This window comes from Acomys minous (assembly GCF_964271855.1).
Source record: "Acomys minous genome assembly, chromosome: 13".
Lineage (NCBI taxonomy): Eukaryota > Metazoa > Chordata > Mammalia > Rodentia > Muridae > Acomys > Acomys minous.
In genome coordinates, this window is record NC_140495.1 from 103,294,154 (window position 1) to 103,312,058 (window position 17,905).

The 17,905-nt window shown below is 50.3% G+C and overlaps 1 protein-coding gene across 14 annotated transcripts in view; it reads right to left on the reverse strand.

Moving 5' to 3' along the window:
• Positions 1-1,474: 1,474 nt before the first annotated feature.
• PCBP3 (poly(rC) binding protein 3) overlaps positions 1,475-17,905 on the reverse strand; it is a 256,103-nt gene continuing 239,672 nt past the window's right edge. For 8 of the 14 annotated variants that reach the window (XM_084752136.1, XM_084752137.1, XM_084752133.1 and 5 more), the window contains 5 exons: positions 8,087-8,165; positions 7,373-7,432; positions 5,248-5,300; positions 2,817-2,986; positions 1,475-2,137 (listed from right to left, as the gene is read on the reverse strand). In XM_084752136.1, the coding sequence (XP_084608262.1) occupies positions 2,101-2,137; positions 2,817-2,986; positions 5,248-5,300; positions 7,373-7,432; positions 8,087-8,165 (399 nt within the window). In that variant the 3' untranslated portion in view covers positions 1,475-2,100. The remainder of the gene's footprint in view (positions 2,138-2,816; positions 2,987-5,247; positions 5,301-7,372; positions 7,433-8,086; positions 8,166-17,905) is intronic. The other 6 variants (XM_084752138.1, XM_084752129.1, XM_084752127.1 and 3 more) reach the window with 3 other exon arrangements.

Here is a 17,905-nt window from a genome sequence, read left to right on the forward strand (position 1 = left end):
CTGAACTGTGAGTCTTGGGGAGCTGTCTGATGTCCAGATGAAATGGGTCGGTCCTCAACTATCCCCGGTCGTATAGTAGAAACACCGAGAAACAAAATTACACGTCCAGCAAATTCCACAGTGGCCAGAGCACTCCACTCCCCTGAGGCCTCCCGGGCCCAGTTCTCCATCCATCCGCACACTATCTGCGCTCAGGCAGTGGGCGTGTCTCCTGTTTGCTTATCCTCGAGGATGTCAGATGGAGCTGAAATCCCCATCACCATGGTCACCCCTCACCTTCGGCATCCATCAGGTGCAGAACACATCTGGGTCCAGGAATCTCTGTGGGACTACGCTCCCCTGCGACCAATGACCCAGATGCTGGGATGTCTCGACAAGAAGGAGTGTAAACTCAAGTTGAGGGATGGGTTGGATTTCTGTTTGTAGAGAACACCTGAGTTTACTACAGCAAGCGTAGTTCTTAGAGGAAGAGCCAGTGTGTGTGTGTGTGTCGGGGGATCGTGGCCTGGCCTACACTACACGTGCTCCTACCCGTGCGCTTCTACCTGACCCTTTTTCTTTAGGTACACACATGGCTGACTCCTCACCTGTCCAGTTCCCCATCACCTTTGTGGCCTCCCTTGGGCTCCATTTCATCCTGCACTTTTGATATCCTTATGCTGATTTTATTTTTATAAACCTCATTCACACAATAGCTATTATTTCTTATGTGGTACTCACAGCCGACAGCCATCTGCTGTCCTAGGGGAAGTCTCCTGTCCTGAGTCCTTGTCACCTCTCAGACCATGTGTCTGGGTTCAAAAGGGAGTGGGAGTGGGTTTTAGCCCTAACTGGCTGGGCGTGAAGAGTGGCCACGGGGGCTAGGCTCACGCTCACTGCTACACTGTGCACCATCCACAGTAGAGGGCAAGGCACCTGAGTCAGACTCCTGGCTTAAATACAGGCCATGGCTTGAGGCACAACTGGCTTTGTATGCCTGGCAAACAGGAGGAAGTTCTTCCTGCCAGGATGGATGCTGCCTACCCCAGCATTCTGCAGCAGGTCACCGTACCCATAGGTGAGGACAGGTTCCATGGCAGCTGGCATATGCTAGGCAGCTCTCCCCTCTCCCTGCCTGAGTTGGTTTCTTCCAGAGATGGGGCTAGGTACCAGAGCCCTTGGAGCTGGGCCAGGGGCTACAACAAAGCTGTGCCCTGGGCAGTTGCCACCTCTGCCCTGGTCCTCTGAGCTAACCAACCAAGAGAAGGAGGGAATGGAACTTCCACGTTAAGTGGCAGCAGACTGTCTCTGTGTGGAGCAAGGCTGTGTGGATGGTGCCCTGGCAGGTCAAACATAGGTAATCTCCATGCGGGGCAGTTTCACCTGGGCAACAGTAGAACTCAAGGCCTCCAGACTCAGGCTGGGCACTGGTGCATCTCACGGGTGGGTGTGGGCACTGAGGATAGGGGAGCAGAAAGAAGCCAGAGCCACGGGGGAAGGAACACGACATTTATTGAACTCTGATGGGTGCAGATGAACTTTCTGGCAAGTTCTTGTTCTTAGCCATTTTGGAAGACACCTGGGGGCCACAAGTGCCCCCTCCCCGAGATTTCCCAGTGAAGCCAGGGTCCCACCCCACCCTCTGGCACTCCACCCTGCTCCTTAGATAATGCCCCCAAGTCCCTCCTCTTCCAGACACTACCTGCAGGTTGCAAGAAAAGTACCTCTGATCCCTGCGTACAACCTAGGGTAGAAATGAGTCAGTAGACTGGGTGAGAGGGGAGGGTCTGAGACCAGGGGACAGCAGGACAGAGGAAGTGCTGTTAAAGCATCAAACCAACTTTTAAACAGATAGTCACATGGATACTGAGGAATAAATCTCTGAAACATCACATTTGGGAATACGTTGAGCAGTAAAGTAAAGGGCTGCATGCCAATGCGTGGAGGCTACACTAACACGGAGCGTACAGGGCCTGAGTGGGCAGGCACGCACTATCATGTTTGTAAAGAAAACGCTCTATTCATATCTGCAAGGAAGGACAGGCAGTCTGTACAGTGTGCCAGCTGGTGAGGCTGCGGGCTAGAGCCATCCGAAGTGTGGAATGGAGGATCTTGGGTAGGTTAGAGTGCACCCATCCCGGTGACCTCAGACGTCAGCCTGGAACAGACAAAGGCACAAGAGACACAGCATGGATTTCTTATGAGGTGAGATGGCGACAAGACGGTAGGGCGAGGGCACCTCTCCATTTGCAGGGGACGAGCTACTCCAGCTCACCATTCAGTGGCCATGAGCATTGGACCCACAACACGACAGCAGGTGAGAGCCTGCTAGGTCAGGTCTGTGGAGCTTTACCTATGCCTGTGCCTGCCACTCAGCCTTGCTGAGAGAGCTCCGGTCCTTCCAGGCTAGAGCACTGGGCCAGAGGCTAATACCTCCATGGGGGATCCAGACTTTGAAGCAGAGGCTCGCTTCATGACTGTCACAGAAAAAGCTGTGACATGGGTGGGGACCCTGGACAGCTTCAGGAGGGTTGCTTAGGGGACTTGGGGGCAGGTGAGGCAGGAGCTAGGCATTTCCGAGTCCTCCCCTGACTTACTACAAGTCTGCCAGCACCCCTTGCCTGAGGCAGATGGGCACAGCCTGAATACAGGCTTGGAAGAGGGGAATAGGAAAATGTGGGTGCCTCTCCTCATAGCTTTCTAGCTTGTTGGCAAATGGAGTGGCCCATGTCTCTCTGGAGGCTGTCTCTACCAGACCTCTCTCCATACGCCCGAACTTTTACTGTATCAGCCAGGGTGTGGGGCTGCACAGCCATAGCTAGCTAAGAATCACTCACCTAGCATTGATGAGATACTGGGCAAGGCTGATGTTGGCTGGGGTCCCTGTGATGGTAATCTGGCGCTCTGACGATCCTTCAGTGGCATTGGCGATTTTGATCTGAGCTCCTGACATCTGTCGGATTTCATTGATTTTGGTGCCTTGGCGTCCGATTATGCAGCCTATAAGCTAGAAGAAACGATGGTGGAATCTCTTAGAGAAGAGCCCAGCACATGCCTTTCGAGGCTTCTGTGAGAGCACTGTGGGAACACCTGAGGGGATAGGCAGGAAGCACGGCCTATGAACGCAGTGCTCTGGAAGAAAAAGGCACGGCGGAAATCCTGAGCTCAGTCCCTGGGACAATGTGAGAGAAGTCCTGGTTCTGCCCATTGACAGTCTTAGAGCCTCCATTTCGTGTCTCTCTGGGAAAAGTCCACACAAGAGACATGGCCACTCCCTTACTGGCTTCCTCTACATGGTTAGAAGTGAGCCAAAGACAGAGCATGCGGACTGAGTAGGGAATCCCACTGCAGCTCTGGCCTCGCTCGGGTCAGGGCCTTTTGGTGCCAGCATCACACACACTAAGGAGCGCCTGAAGGCCATTGCTGCTGGAACCTGTCTTTTGATGAACTTCGATGAAGTTAGGACAAACTCACATGTTTGTTTGGTGAGCTCTGTTTAATGGATGCAGAGACGTGTGGCCAAGGTAGTCATCAGGAGAGAGGACCATTTCTAAGGCAACTCAGGGACAAGAATGCCCTCCATCCTGGAGGTCAAGATTTTTTTTTCTCTGGCAACAGCTGCAGCTGGGTATATACAGTGGGGACCCCAGGAAAGACTACAGAGGAGCCAGATAATATTCTTTAACTTTCATCACTGATTAAACAGAATTCCTATATGCACACACAGGTACTGAGTGCTCTCGAGTAAGAAGAGACACTGGCCAGACAGGCATCAAGAGCCTGGTCTGCAGAGCAGCCACCACAGGCCCAATGGTTCTGTGGGACCTGGCTGACTGGACATCAGGCTGAGAACTAGAAACAAGCCGTTCTCGTGCAGTGAGATGTCAGGCAGAAGGCTGGGCTGGACCTGAAGGCAGGAGGAGAATCTCCTTCAAGCCTGCACAGTGGGCAACAGTGCACCTGGGCGAGATGAGGTAGTAAGTGACTAGTTCTTGTCCCAAAGAGGCGAGGCCTGATGGGTATGTGCTCTGCTTTGCTTACCATTAAGGCAGGCTGCTGGCTCCCTGCTGCACTCACTGAGCTGTGGCAATTAGTCTTCATGAACAAAGGCAAATCTCTCCCTCAGCTAAACCTGAGCTCTTCAGTGTCTCCTTATATCTCTGGGCCTCACTCTCAAGTCTCGCCTACTACTCCCCTCTCTGGGCTCTGCCCTCAGCCTGCCTCTGCCCCTCATGCCTATGTCAGGTGTTCCAAGGGTGCTTGGCCCTGCGGTAGAGGAGGGTTTCCTAACCTGCACATACCCATGGCTCAACTTACCTAGCTGTCTGTGTTCTTATCCTTTTGGCAGAAAAGCTATGGGGTTCTTCTATGACCAAGGCTAGGTCAGGCAAGGCAGCCCCCGGGCAGGAGCATGGCTCCTGTGCTGAGGGAGACTGTGTGGACACATGTCTCTGAAGCGGTCGTTATCCAGGAGGGTACCCACGGAGGATGCCGCCTTCCACCATCTCTCTCCCTCCCTGCACCCATCCTGGCTGCTCCAGGATCAGCTCTTCTTTCCGGTGTCACACTCAGGTGTGGGCGACACTTGTCAACCCTTAGCACAGACCCTGCTGCACTGCTGAATTCATTCCTCTCCAGCAGGCATGGGGTGGGGGTGGGGAGTTGGACCTTTCCTGGCAGCTACTCTCCTTCCCTGGTCAGCCTGCTTGCACCCACTGACTCAGAGACTGCCCTCTCTGCTCCAGCCCCTGCTGAGCCTGGGAGGACTAAAAGTGCTGATAGAGCCCTTGAGACCAACAGCTTCTGGTGTTTCCAAGGCATGGACAAATTACAAACTGAGGCACACTAGAGGAAGTAGTCCAGACAACCTGTGACATCCAACCAGCTTCATGCCCCAGAGACTCTCAAACCTCCAGGGTGGGTCATATCACTCCAGGACTTTCCTGGAGGGTCCCTAAGCTGCTGCTGTTGCCAAGGACCCCCAGCCTGGTCCTGACTTCTGACTTGCGCTAATGTTCCTGCTTCTTTCTTGTCGCATCTTTCAGGGGGTGTTGTATCAGTTTAAGGTGGGACAGGAAGGAGGGAAAAAGATTCAACTCTGGAGTCCAGGATCGAGAGTATCACTGGAACAGTTTTTTGTTTTGTGTGTGTGTGTGTGTGTGTGTGTGTGTGTGTGTGTGTGAGAGAGAGAGAGAGAGAGAGAGAGAGAGAGAGAGAGAGAGAGAGAGAGGGAGAGAGAGAGGACAGGAGGGTGCTGGGCATACTCACATCATTGGGAATGGTGAGCTCATGAGTGCTGGCCGGGGGGCTGGCATCCAGACCTGGGCACACCAAGGGAACATGGTTAGGCTAGAGGGAAAACAGTTCATCGCCATAGCCAGACATGGTACATATTTCCTCAGGCTGCCTGAAGGAAACATCAGCACAGCCCAGGAGCTCAGGGCCAGGCCCAGATGGAACCCAACGTCTGAAGTTCCAACTTCTCCCAAAGGGAAAAAGAAAGCCCACACCTTGCATACACAGCCTGGCAGGGCCTGAGTTAAAAAGAGAGCAGCCAACACACCTCAGGCCTTCACAAGGCAGCTGGGGCACAGGCAACGCTGGTCACAGTAACATTTAACACTTGTCCCTCTGTTCAGGGAGACTTGTGGGTGCTGTGCCCCGACTCTGCTCCATGCTGAGACCTCACGTGGGTTCTGCGGCAGGTTGCCAGAGGAGGCCAAACACTCATTGTGCATTCTGCCTCTGACACAATTCTGTCCAAAGGCCACCACACATGCTTAGCCCAAGGTTCTCATCTTAGCAAGTCTCCTTAGCTATGTCACCAGAGTCCGCGTGCTAAGTCTCTGCGGCCTCAGGGGAAGGTGCGATGGCTGCACCCTGGGGATGGCACACGCTCCGTACAAAAGACAGCTCAGGCCTGCCAAGTTCTAAAGCTGATCTCTTGCCCCCAGACTCCCTGCGTAGGACTGCTGGGTCCAGCCTCAGGCTCCGTCCAGGACACCACAGCTCTGCCCACACAGTACAAATGCCCCAGAACCCAGGTCGCCTCCTCACTCTGTTCTTATTTACTGGTCCTGCCTCTGCACTAGCTCTTCAGGACCCAGGATCTTCCCCCCAAACAACCTCAGGGAGCCCTCCTTCTCGCTGTACCCCTCATCCTCCCAGCCTTGCTCCTCCCTCTGGCTTGCTGGGTGGGGCCTCCTCACAGTCTTGTCTCAATGGTCACTGGCTCCTGCCAGAGTGTGACCCCAAGGGCCGGAGCCCAGCAGTCAGGCCCAGGCGGAAGTGCTGAATGAAGCCGCCCATCCTGACTATTGTCTTGCTTATACTGGGGTTGCTACCCCTTATTTTCTTTTAATAGCAGTTTAAATACAATTAATTATTTGACTAGGAACCTAGACACGTTCCAGAAGCAGGGATGTGTCACATGCCATTTGAAAGGCTTCCCTAGTGCTCTTGGAGTGCTGCTTCCTGGGGCAGCAGACACATCTGTCGGACTTGACATTTGACTGCGCGAAGAACAAGAGTCCTTTTTTCTGGGACACCAAAGTTGTTAAGAGCCTGTCTGCTTGAAGTCCCTACTCAGGCCAAGGCTTCAATGACAGCTGCATTTCACCGTGCAGCTCATGGCTGCCTCAGCACACACCTTCCCACGGCTGCCATGCGAGTGCATGCACATGTGCTCGTGTTGTAGGTCTCTAGGGCCACAGTCAAGTTGCCACATAGGAGCATGGTGTGACACCATTTCTGGGGCTTCGGTGTTGGCCATGTGTACCCACAGTGGCCCACAGGTCTAAAGCGTATGCTATTTCCCTCATAGGGCCCAGAGAACACACACTTAGCTTCAGCCTATCACTTTTCCCAAGGCTGGTTCCTCAGTCACCACATCCCAGTCTACACTCGCCCTGCTTTGTCCTGGGAGCAGGCATTTAAATGAAAAAACCAGAAGAAGGTATAGACACACCCAGTCCAGATCCATCTTCCAAGAGTCTGTGCTTTCTCCAGGAAAATCCCTCTTTGAACAGCACACAACGTCCCATGGTCCCCATAGTCACGCTTTTGCTAGAAACCCTACACATTGCACAGCTGGAGAATTATTGGCAACTCAGATAGGCTCTCCTCATGTAGGTGCACACCGCCTTAGGCCACCCCACTGCTCACAGGGGTGGCTGCAACACTGTGCTTGCTCAGCCCCACCATTCATCAACAGTGGGACAGATCCACCTCCTGGCTCCTGGGTGATGCCCACGGCTCACTCCATTGTGCCTCCGGGAAACTGTCTATTGCCAGCTGCCTTGGGAGCTAGACACTCAGGTGTCACGGGTGTGGGTACCCTCGTCCTCTGCACATGTCCCCTGGCCTGCTCCCCCAGTGCTGTGGTCTGTTTTACCTGACGACTGGCCCATCAGATTTTGAGCTTCTTCGGAGGAGTGTAAAGGCAGCTTTTCTCCTGGAGAGCAAAGAAGAGAGAGGTTTAATGGTTTGCCCTCAAGGAGAGAAGCAAGGTCCCTTCAACTAGGAAAGCTCAAAATATGATTGGTGCACGCACAGCCGACGGGCACGGCCAGTGTGTTTTCACCGGCCGTAGCCGCTGGGTGGCTCTGCTTCTGTGAGGGACACTTGCGGCAGATGCCGGGCCAGGCTGTAGCCAGCCCCTCTGACTGCTTCACCACTGGCCCAAGTGCAGGCTAGCTCTGTCAGTGCTATCCTTAGGCAGGGCTGCAGCAGCCGAGGCTGGGGTCACTCCTCCTGTGAGAAAGCTTGATCCAGGAAATGATGTGCTCCAAGCTTAGCCAGGTAGAAGCCTTTGTAGGAAAAGCCATCCGGAGATGGACCAGTGGATGACACAGAGCACTGCTCTGCACATCAGACCCTCAAAAGTCAAGACCACGGAAGCCGAGGAGCGGTAAAGTAGCCCACCGTGGGAGGCAGACTGACCCACCCAGCCTCAGTTGTGTGCAGCCCACTGCGTTAACACTGCAAGATGCCGCATTCAGAGCTCCAAGAGCGCCTGCGCTACTCAATGCACTGCATAGAGCTCCGAAAGAGAAAGCGCGTCCCCAGGTGAGAAGAGAAGGTCAGAAAAGGGCAGCTGGGTACGTACCGGGGAAAGCGGGGTTGGTCTGTCCGAGGGGAGGAAAGGGGGTTTGCTGCATGGCCAACTGGTGGAGCTTGGTCAACTGCTGGGGGTAGGAGGGACACGAGAGCTAAGAAGGTTATTGTCATCGAGTACAAGTCACACCAAGTTAAAAATGGCAGTAACAGAACTTTGCACAGAGAGGTTCAGAGGGGCCATGCGGACACATGGCAGACAGCGCAGCAGGACGCAAGGACTTGGCCTGGATGGAACGAATGGGCCTGGCTGCCAGCAGCCATGAGCCTGACTGAGTGCTGCCTTCTTTCCCTTACCAGACTAGTGAGGAGGGGGAGGGGCGAGTGGCTCTCAAGGGGTGGGGGGAGCTCCGAGAGGAAGGTCTGAGGGACACAGAGCAGGGCCAGCTCGGCTCCTAAGGGACCAGCAGATTCAGTCTAACAGACCATCAAACCTTGCTCTGGGTATAGCTTCCTGCTAGGCATCTCTCACCTCCTAGTCTGCAGGCCTCATTTTAACACAAGGCAGTGAGCCTGTGGGGAGCAGCTGGTAGAGCCACAAGCCTGCCCTGCGACCACCTTCTTGACTTAGGTTAGGGTGACAGGGTGTAAGTGAAAGACACAGTGGACCCTGAGGACAAGGCTCTCTATGGAGGCAGTCTTGCTACTGCTTACCGCCGTCCCAAAGGCTACATCTCAGCTCCCACCAGCCACTGAGCTTTTCAAGGTACAGCTTGAATATGTGGTTCCTTTGCATCTGCGCCTCGCTCTCAAATTAACACAAAGAACATCAGAAAACATGGGAGAGTAGGTCTAGGTACACTTTGAGCAAATGGTGGGTGCTCTGGACCACACTTCCCTTGAGCAAATGGTGGATGCTCAGGACCACACTTCCCTTGAGCAAATGGTGGATGCTCTGGACCACACTTGCTTTTTGAGGCTCTGAGGCACCGGGACAGAGGGTGTGGGGCTTCCCCAGGCTTGGCTTCCTGGGGGGAAGGGTGCTGAAAGCATCATGGAATAGGGGCCCATCAGACAGCATACCCACAGGAAAGGTATTCTTTCTCTTTCAAATGGGTCCTAGCAAGGCTGCATGTTATCAGGTAAGGTTCTGGAGTCTGGCCTGGATTCCTGCTGCCTTCATGGTTAGGGTCATAGCTGGCAGAGCTGACAATGACTGAGACAGTGCATATGGGGGGGCACTGTGACTGGTGAGTGCACCTCAAACAGAATGAGGAGCCTGTGTTGCTGTCATCAGGACCAAGCAACTTGTCTAGCTGCCTTTCAATAGGGCTTTCCTGCATTTAGCCTTCTAGCTGCAAGGTATCCTGTGAAGACCAGGGATTGCCTCAGCTTGGCCCTTTCTGACTGCTTCTGAGCCAGTGGAGCTGATGTTGGCCTACAGGATGGCTTCTGGGGTGCTGACTGGTCAGCCCTTTCCTGCTCCTGTGAGCTAGATGCCATCTCTGAGACAGAACTTTGCCACATGAGCCCGAGGCTTTAAGTTATTAGCAGCCGCAGAAAGCCAACTTCCTTGGCCTGCCACTGAGGTATTCCTCCTTTTCCATGTTTGACCCCCTCCCCAGAAAGATGATAGAATAATGGGTACACCCTAATGCAACCCTACTCCTCTTGGGGCCAGACTCAGCTCAAAAGTTCCTTGTAGAGGTGGTACATGACCGGCCATAGCAGGGACTGAAAAGAGTACCTCTAATCTCTGCTGTGTTGTGTAGTATCAGCGACTATGCCTAGCCAGACAAAGCTTGGTTTCCACCTGGCTTACATCTGTGTCAATGGGCACACTAAACCACTAGAGTGGATGTGCTTAGCAAAGGCAGAAGAGCATGTCCAGAAGACCCTGTCACCAGGCCACATCTCAAGGACAACACAGTGTCTCCAGGTGGGGTGTGGGGCCCCACAGGGAAAGGCCTGAGAGACCAAAGACCCTGTCTCCTCCACCTTGGAGCATTGGTGAAGGCAGTGTTTCTGACAGAGACACACCACAGAAAGGTTCCTTAGAAGGTACAGCCCTGTTTAGATCTGCAAGGGGCCTTAGAAGAGGTCCTGGGTGTGACTTGGGTAGATGCCACCAACCTGGAGAGATTTAGCAGCTGCATGTTCCTCACATCCACTGTTTCTATGCCTGTGGCCATTGCCTGTGACACTCCACATCTGAGGACAGAGCTGCCTTCATCTGCCTGAATCCCCAGAGACTATGGAGCAATAGATGGTTCAAGATGGCAGGGAAATGGAATGTGGAACTGGGTACTTGAGCTAAGTGCCAAGGGAGTGAGCTTGGTGGATTTAATGTGGACCACACAGGAGGAGGCGCCAGGCCCAGCTCTCTTACCTGTGAATGACGGCAGTTTGTGGGGTGCTGCCTATTATACTCCAGCTAATAGTCACTGTGAGTTTTCAAGGGCTTCCAGTTGCCCATAGGCCCTATGGCTCTGTCTTCGGCTGGTCTTATAGGTGCTGCTCACTTACTCAGGGTGGGCTTCAGAAGCCACTGACTAGCAAAGCATAGGCAAACCATGCAACCTATAAAGTTAGCTCCACTCATATCCAGACTCTGATGTTCAGACGCCTAGTAGTTCTGTAACTTTAACCTTTCCCCCATTGCAGTAGATTTTCTTTTATTAAAAAATGTCCACAAAGCAAATAAATGCAGTGATGCCACAGGGACAGGACTAGCTGGGCGTATGCTGGGGTAGTGCATGAGAGAGATGGATCTTAGCCAGTATCCTCTTCTTGATATTGCTCTGTCCTCATCAGGCTGCTTAACCTCTTTGCAACTTACTTTCCACAACTGTTAAAGGATTAAGTGCTGAGAAGTCTTTAACATTTGCTTTTGATAGCTCTGCTATGTAAAAATCAGTTTTGAGGAGCAGTCCAGTTGACCAGCAGAACTGGAGAAGTAGGGCTGCCCGAACCCTTAGGAACCCAAAAGATCATTAATGAGTTTCAGATGCCAAACACTGAGTTACAGGATTTAGATTTTCACTGATTTTGGTTTTGATTTGATTTGATTGTTTTTCTAGGCCAGCTTTCCCTTTTGGATTAAGAAGTAATATAACTTTTAAAAATTTTATAGGAGCTCAGACTTTCAACCTTAAAAATAATTGAACTTTAAATTGTTGAAAATTTAAAGACTCCAAGACTTAAATACTGTACTGTATTCTATATTACGATATTAACATGAGCTCTTGGGGACAAACAAGAAAGGAAAGGTTATGGCTTATCTGTGATAGTGTTTTGTGTGTCAAGTTGACAATGAGTAATTTGTGCTAGTTAGTTTATATTGTCAACTTGACACAACCTAAGGTCACCTGGGAAGAGGGAATCTCAATTGAGAAACTGTCCTGATTAGACTGGCCTGTGGCCATCATATCTGTAAGAGATTGTCTTGATTGACAACTGATATGGGCAGCACCATCTCTAGGCAGATGAGGCCTGTCTACATAAGAAAGCTAGCTGAACATAAGCCAGTAAGCACCGTTCTTCCATGGTTTCTATTTTAGTCTCTATCCCGATTTCTTCAATGATGGATTGTGAACTGGAAATGTAAGCCAATAAACCATTTCCTCCAAATTATTGAGGAGGCATATACAGGAGGGAGGAAGGGAGGGAGCTAGAGAGAGGAAAGAGAGGCATCAAGCAGACAGGAAAAGAGACAACTTGTCACACTGTAGGAAGCTCTATGTCTCATCACGTAAGGGTGCTTGAGAATGCAAAACAGACACGTGCTCTTAAGTTCGTGGCTCAGTGAATCATGAGGAAATGAAGGCAGTGAACACATCACTCAGGGGCAGATGCACCTACTAATTTGTACTTCATTGCATCTGGGGGAAGCAGTTGTGGCGTCTTTTGTCCAAGTTCAAACAGGATCCACTACACAGACCTATCCAAAGATCCTCTTGAGAGAAGCCAACACTCTATCAACCAACTCCCAACTCTGCTCTGTGATTGTATTTTCTTTATGAGACCCTTCCCTGACCAGGGAACAGGCAGCCATTTTCCTTTTTATTGATTTTTTCCTAAACCTGACACCTTTCCTCTTGCAGAGTTCTTGATACTGGAGTTGTTGGCTGTCATAAAGAACCACTGTTGGATGACTCACCATTGGGGACCATTTGTGGATGGCCCCTTCTCTTTGGGGGAGTATAGTAAAAGCTGGTCATGACAGGCCTCATTACCCTAGTGGCTTCAGACCCTAGACTGTCTAGAGATTAACAATCCAGTCAGGCTCTGTCTGCTGCTCTTTGGACCCAAACTGCACCATGTCCATTACTGTAACCCTACAGTAAATCTCCGTACTTACAAGGATAAATCACTTTATCATTCTCCTTGATGATACTCTTATGATTTTAGGTGCATATTCATTCATACAACATTTAAAACAACATAATTTCCTCACAGGCTCTGGATTTTCACTGCACTTATGATGCTTAGTGTTTCTATCCACTAATACAATGTATCCTTACTTAGATCTTTTGGTTGGAACTTCCAACAAAGGCAGGGTTTCATTTGGTTGGTTTGGCTTGGTTTTTTGAGACAGGGTTTCTCTGTGTGGCCCTGGCTGTCCTGGAACTCCCTCTGTAGACCGGATTGGTCTCAAACTCAAGGACCTGCCTGTCTCTGCCTCCAGAGCAGTCAGCAACAAGGCAGATTTTTGTTTTGTTTTAGATGTGGTCTCACTTTGTGGCCATAGCTGGCCTGGAACTCACTGTGTAGACCAGGCTGGCCTTGAAGTCACAGAGAACTTCCCGCCTCTCCCTGAGTTCTAAAGGCAGGGTTTTTCAAAGCCACCCTCCTTTATTACTTTCAAACTAAGACCCCTGAACTAGGAGTATAATCTGTATGATTCCAAATTCTGAAGTTGGCTTCATGGTCGGGCATGTGGTCCAATTTTGCAAACATTTCCAGGGATTCTCCTGTTGAGCTGGACATGGCATTCGGCATGGCACTCACCTCACGACACTTGACCTGTCACTTGCTGAGGAGACTTCTCGGAGGTGTCTGGCAAACTCTCTGGGTTTCTTTTGGTTGGTATTTCCCTAGCATCAATCTCTCCACTCTTCAACTGTGGGGCTCCTCATGCTTCAGGTCTCTTGAAAGAAGATAAAGGAACCTTGCCCAGCTTTATGGTTTGCTTATTTGCGTGTGTGTGTGTGTGTGTGTGTGTATCCTGATAGCCTTTGCTTTTTATTTTTTTAAACTGGAAAATGTGGGCTGGAGAGATGGCTCAGAGGTTAAGAGCACTGACTGCTCCTTCAGAGGTCCTGAGTTCAATTCCCAGCAACCACATGGTGCCCTTTTCTGGCCTGCAGGGGTACAGGCAGGCAGAGCACTATATACATAAGAATAAATAAATCTTTTAAAAACTGGAAAATGTTTAGTTCATTTATTTTCTGCCATCGTATTTAATACTTTTTAATTGTCCCACTTTTCTAAGGATTATTTTTTTCTTACTATTCAATTTTCGGATACTTTCCTCTCATCCACTTTCTTCTCTATCCACCAGTGTTACGACCTCCTTTCCTGTTAGTGGTCACTTTAACTCAACATAGGCATCTAAGTTTTAACTCCCGTCTTTACCCTAGTCACTGCAGTCTAGTAGAATGGCACAGTGACCCACCTAAGGTTTTAATCCTCGCACCCACACCGTAATCATATATATGTTTATGTCTTTGTACCCCTGGCACTGGGGATCGAATCTGGGCCTTGTGTGTGCTAAGTAAGCACTCCACCACTGTGCTACCTCCTGTGCCATTGTATTTCTGTACATTTAATTCTGTTATGCCACTCTTATCAATGATAAAGCACTAATAACAGCAATACTAGTTTAGATTTGTGTTTCTCGGATGCCTCCTATTTTCTTTGCCTGTCATTCCTTCCTACAAGTCCTGAGCTATGTTCTCTTTGCTGAGTGGCATGTATTAGGAGGCTGTTTGCTGTGGTCCTGTTGGCTCTTGCTGTTTTTGTACAAATGGCTGTGCTGAACTCATTCCTGCGAAGATCCTCCCGAGCCACACTTTTAGGACAATGCTTTCTGTTTACTATGCCACCATCTTTGGTTGGCATATTTTGGTGAGATGTCAGCTGTGTTTCCCCGCCTGTCCTGTTATGTTCTTGCTCTTTTCAGTTGTCTCTGGGCTTGACCTTGGCCTTTGGTGTTATTATGTAGTTTTATCTTGGTGTGTCTATGATAGACTTATTTTTGGCTATCCCTTTGGAACTTGTTGGGATAGCTAACTGTGAGGATTGGTTTCTCTTATTAATTTCAGAGACTACCCAAGGCACCCCGTTCCTTCCTGGTGTCTTCTGGGCTCTAAGGAGCTGCACATGCTCAGATCCACCCTTCTAAGGGTGCTTTTGTGGGTTTTTAAAATGGAAATAAGTCACAGCAGTGCCAGAGCCAAGCCACTGGTCAGCTCAGCAGTGAAAGACCCACTGAGGACCTGAGGGAGAGGAAGAAAAGGCTGAACTTCAGCTGACAGAAGGCTACCTGGACCCTCAGCTTTGTAAGGCGTACTATAGTTGCCCTACCTACTAGTAGGTAGAATTAAAAAAAAAATCCCACTGAGCAGCCTGGTTCCAGGATGAGAACAGAGCCAGGAGGCGTGGTGGCAGCTGATGGCCTGTAGTGCATAGCTCTTTCCCTTCTCACAATCAGTCAGCGGGAAGGGTATCCTCACCCACTCCCCTGAGGTTCTAGAGGGAGAGGAAGCATGGTAGGTAGCCATGCAACACTCTGCAGTGCCTGGGATCACCGCCCTCTGTTCACCATGATGACATTCTAGCCCAGAAGGCCAATCACCTCAACCGCCAGGATGAAGGACATTTCCAGTGCAGCTAGCATGGAGACTACACATCTTCTCACACCTCTACAGTATCAGCATGTACTAGCTAAAGAACGAACATCTTAGCAGGGCAAGACATTTTACATCCCCAGGGTCCTTAATGGTTGCTGCAGATGCATCGGAACGCCAGGCTCTCCCACTCATTCTCAGTGGTCCTTGTCAAGGGGATCCCTAAGAGCATCCTCTTCCATGATGTAGGGCTGATGGCCCTGAGGTCCACGTCACAGGCTGGTGCAAGGGGCAGTTAGAGCATGAAGTACATACAATAAGAGCGGGCAGAGCCATAGTCTCTGTCAGTGGCACCATGCTGTTGCTTCCATGTTTGCTTGCTTTCAGTACTCCCTTGAGCAACGAGGATGCTAAGTAAGGGAGTCACTTGGTGAGGAGGCTTTGAGGTTCACTATAGACAGTCCTGACTTAGGATGCTTTTGTGCCTCGGCAGAAACTGTACTGGGTGTTCTGATCCTTTTACGAACCAGTAACAGACGAGCCATGTGTCTTATGCTGGGTAGCAGCAATAAGCTGCAGCTTCCCCACAGCGCTTCAGTCCGCAGGGTGAGCCACAGGCATTCAGTGCAGCAGTGCCCACCCAGAATGCTTAGTATGTTAGGGGTAGTTATACATTTTTCAACTTAGGATACTTTCAACTTATAATGGCTTCACGGGGACATGGTTCCATGTAAACTGAGACCATTTATGATTTCCTCCAGAGGAAACTTAATTCCTTCTTGGTATGATTGCACTGATGCCAAGAAAGCAACAGACACATAGACGTGAGGGACCAAGTGATCCACCCTATTGCTCACTTGTCTGTCCAGGCTCTGTGTGCCTTCTGCATCACCCCTGTGTCCCAGGGCCACACGTGACTGATGCTTATAGGATGCAAAGGTGCCTAGGCACTTTCCAAGGAAGGCTACAGAGCAGAGCACTGGATGCAAAAGCTCTAGGCTGGAGACTTTTCAAAGCCACTGAGTGGAAAGGCACAGGGGCGCTTCACAAGGCTTCTGAGCACAGAGAATTGTGCTGGACTGTGCTAACATGGCCCCTCATGGCTTCTGCAGCTCTGTAGTAAATCTACGGTGAGTGGTATGCAGGGACCATGGGAGACGGAGGCTTAGCAGGTGAATGACCTCTGAACAAGAGTCCCTTTAAAGTGACACTCTTATCTAGGTAAGGAGTATTCAGACCTAAAGATGGAGTTCCTGAGGGTTCCCAGGTCTTACTTGCTGGCCTCCATAGTCAGGTAAGAAATTAAGTAGATAATTGATAACTACTACAGCAGCAGATGTGAACTTTGTAATCACTTAATATTTTCTAATAGTGATATTTGCATTCTAAGAAGTGTAAGCTTAAAAACGACCCTTCCAAGCACTTGGCTTAGATGAAAGTCCTCCTGGTCCTTATTACTCACGTTATTTTATTTTTCCTTTCATGTGGGCTATCTAAAGTCTTCAGTTTTATATGTGAAGGAAAGGCGTTTAGAAGTTCCACTTTTTGCTCCCAAAGCACATATTCTTGCTATAGAAAACAGAATAACTCCCATAGGAAAAGCCATTTCATGATAAATAGCCAAGGCACTAGCTCATTCTTGCTGTTCTAGCAAGATCCTTAGAACAGGGCAATTTGTCAACAGCCTGAATTTTCTGCTCCCAAGCCTGGAAGCTGATGCTTACGATCAAGGTACCAAAGAGTTCTGTGTCTGGTAAGGGCCCCCCTCGTTTTCCAGAATGGCTCCTGAAAAGCTATTTCCTTGCATGGTGCAACAAAGACTTCCCGGAAGCTCTGTAAGAGCAGTAACCCACTCATGAGGCAGAACTTCGAAGAGCCAACTGCTTCACAGGGACCCTGCCTCCTGCTCCTTATACCTTTGTGATACGGTCTGAATATGAAGGTCAAAGGACACACACATCCAAACCACAGCATATGCCAAACCTCATACTATGTAGGTGGTAATAACGATGGTTGACTACTAGTTTAAATTAAGCTGCAGTAATCTATGAACTACCCTATAAGCGCTCTTGAGAACTATATGAGAAAGGAGACAATACCACATGGACACAGAAACCCATCAGAAAAATCAATCATAGTCTCTCTCCTGAGTGCATGCCCTCACCGATTTGTCAGTCAGGTGGACCCGAAATGGGCTCCACCAACTCCAGTGTCTACAACATTGTCCGAGGGACACTGAGAACCTCAGGTCCCTTAGCTATAGAACACCCACAAGGCACACACCAGTTAGTCCTTGACCTTGGAAGTTCTTTTCCGTCCCTTCCTGGTCTCCTTCATTCAATCCTATCAGCCACGCACAGAGCTAACCTTTGCCTATAATGAGTACTTAGCTTTGGTGACTGAGGGCAGGATGAGTCGAGCCATAGTGGCATATTCTGGTCAGGGTGACTGTGCTAGGTGGGTGCCTGGTGGCCCACAGCCTCAGCGTCTAAGCAGCCAAGGCAGATGTATCTGCTGTGATGATCTGAGAGTGAGATGCTGTGAGTTCAGACAGAGCTATCCCAGCCAATCTATAACCAGGAACCAGCAAACATAGGCTGTGGGTACGGCCATGCCTGGGCATGGATTTTCCCACCCGTTGTTTCTCTATTGCTTGTGTGTTGTTTTATCAAAAGTTCCAAAACAAAACAAAAAAACCAGCATGTACTTTTCACTACTAGAATTTGCAGGCAACAACAGTGAATCCATATTTCAGACACTTATTTAGTATTAGTTAATTAAGACCCCCCCCCCCCTCCGCATGCCCTGCCTCCAAAAGAATGTCAGGATGACTGGTATCCCTGGAGACAGTGTTAGAGGTGTCTCGGGGTACCACGCAGTGCACGCATGTCCGAGGGGGAGCTGCTGCACCCGGCACATGCTCAAACCAGGTTAAGAAAGTCGTGCAGGCTGGAAAGAGCACTGTACAGGGAGTACTCGACTAGCATGCTTGAGAGCCTAGCCTCAATTCCCAACACTGG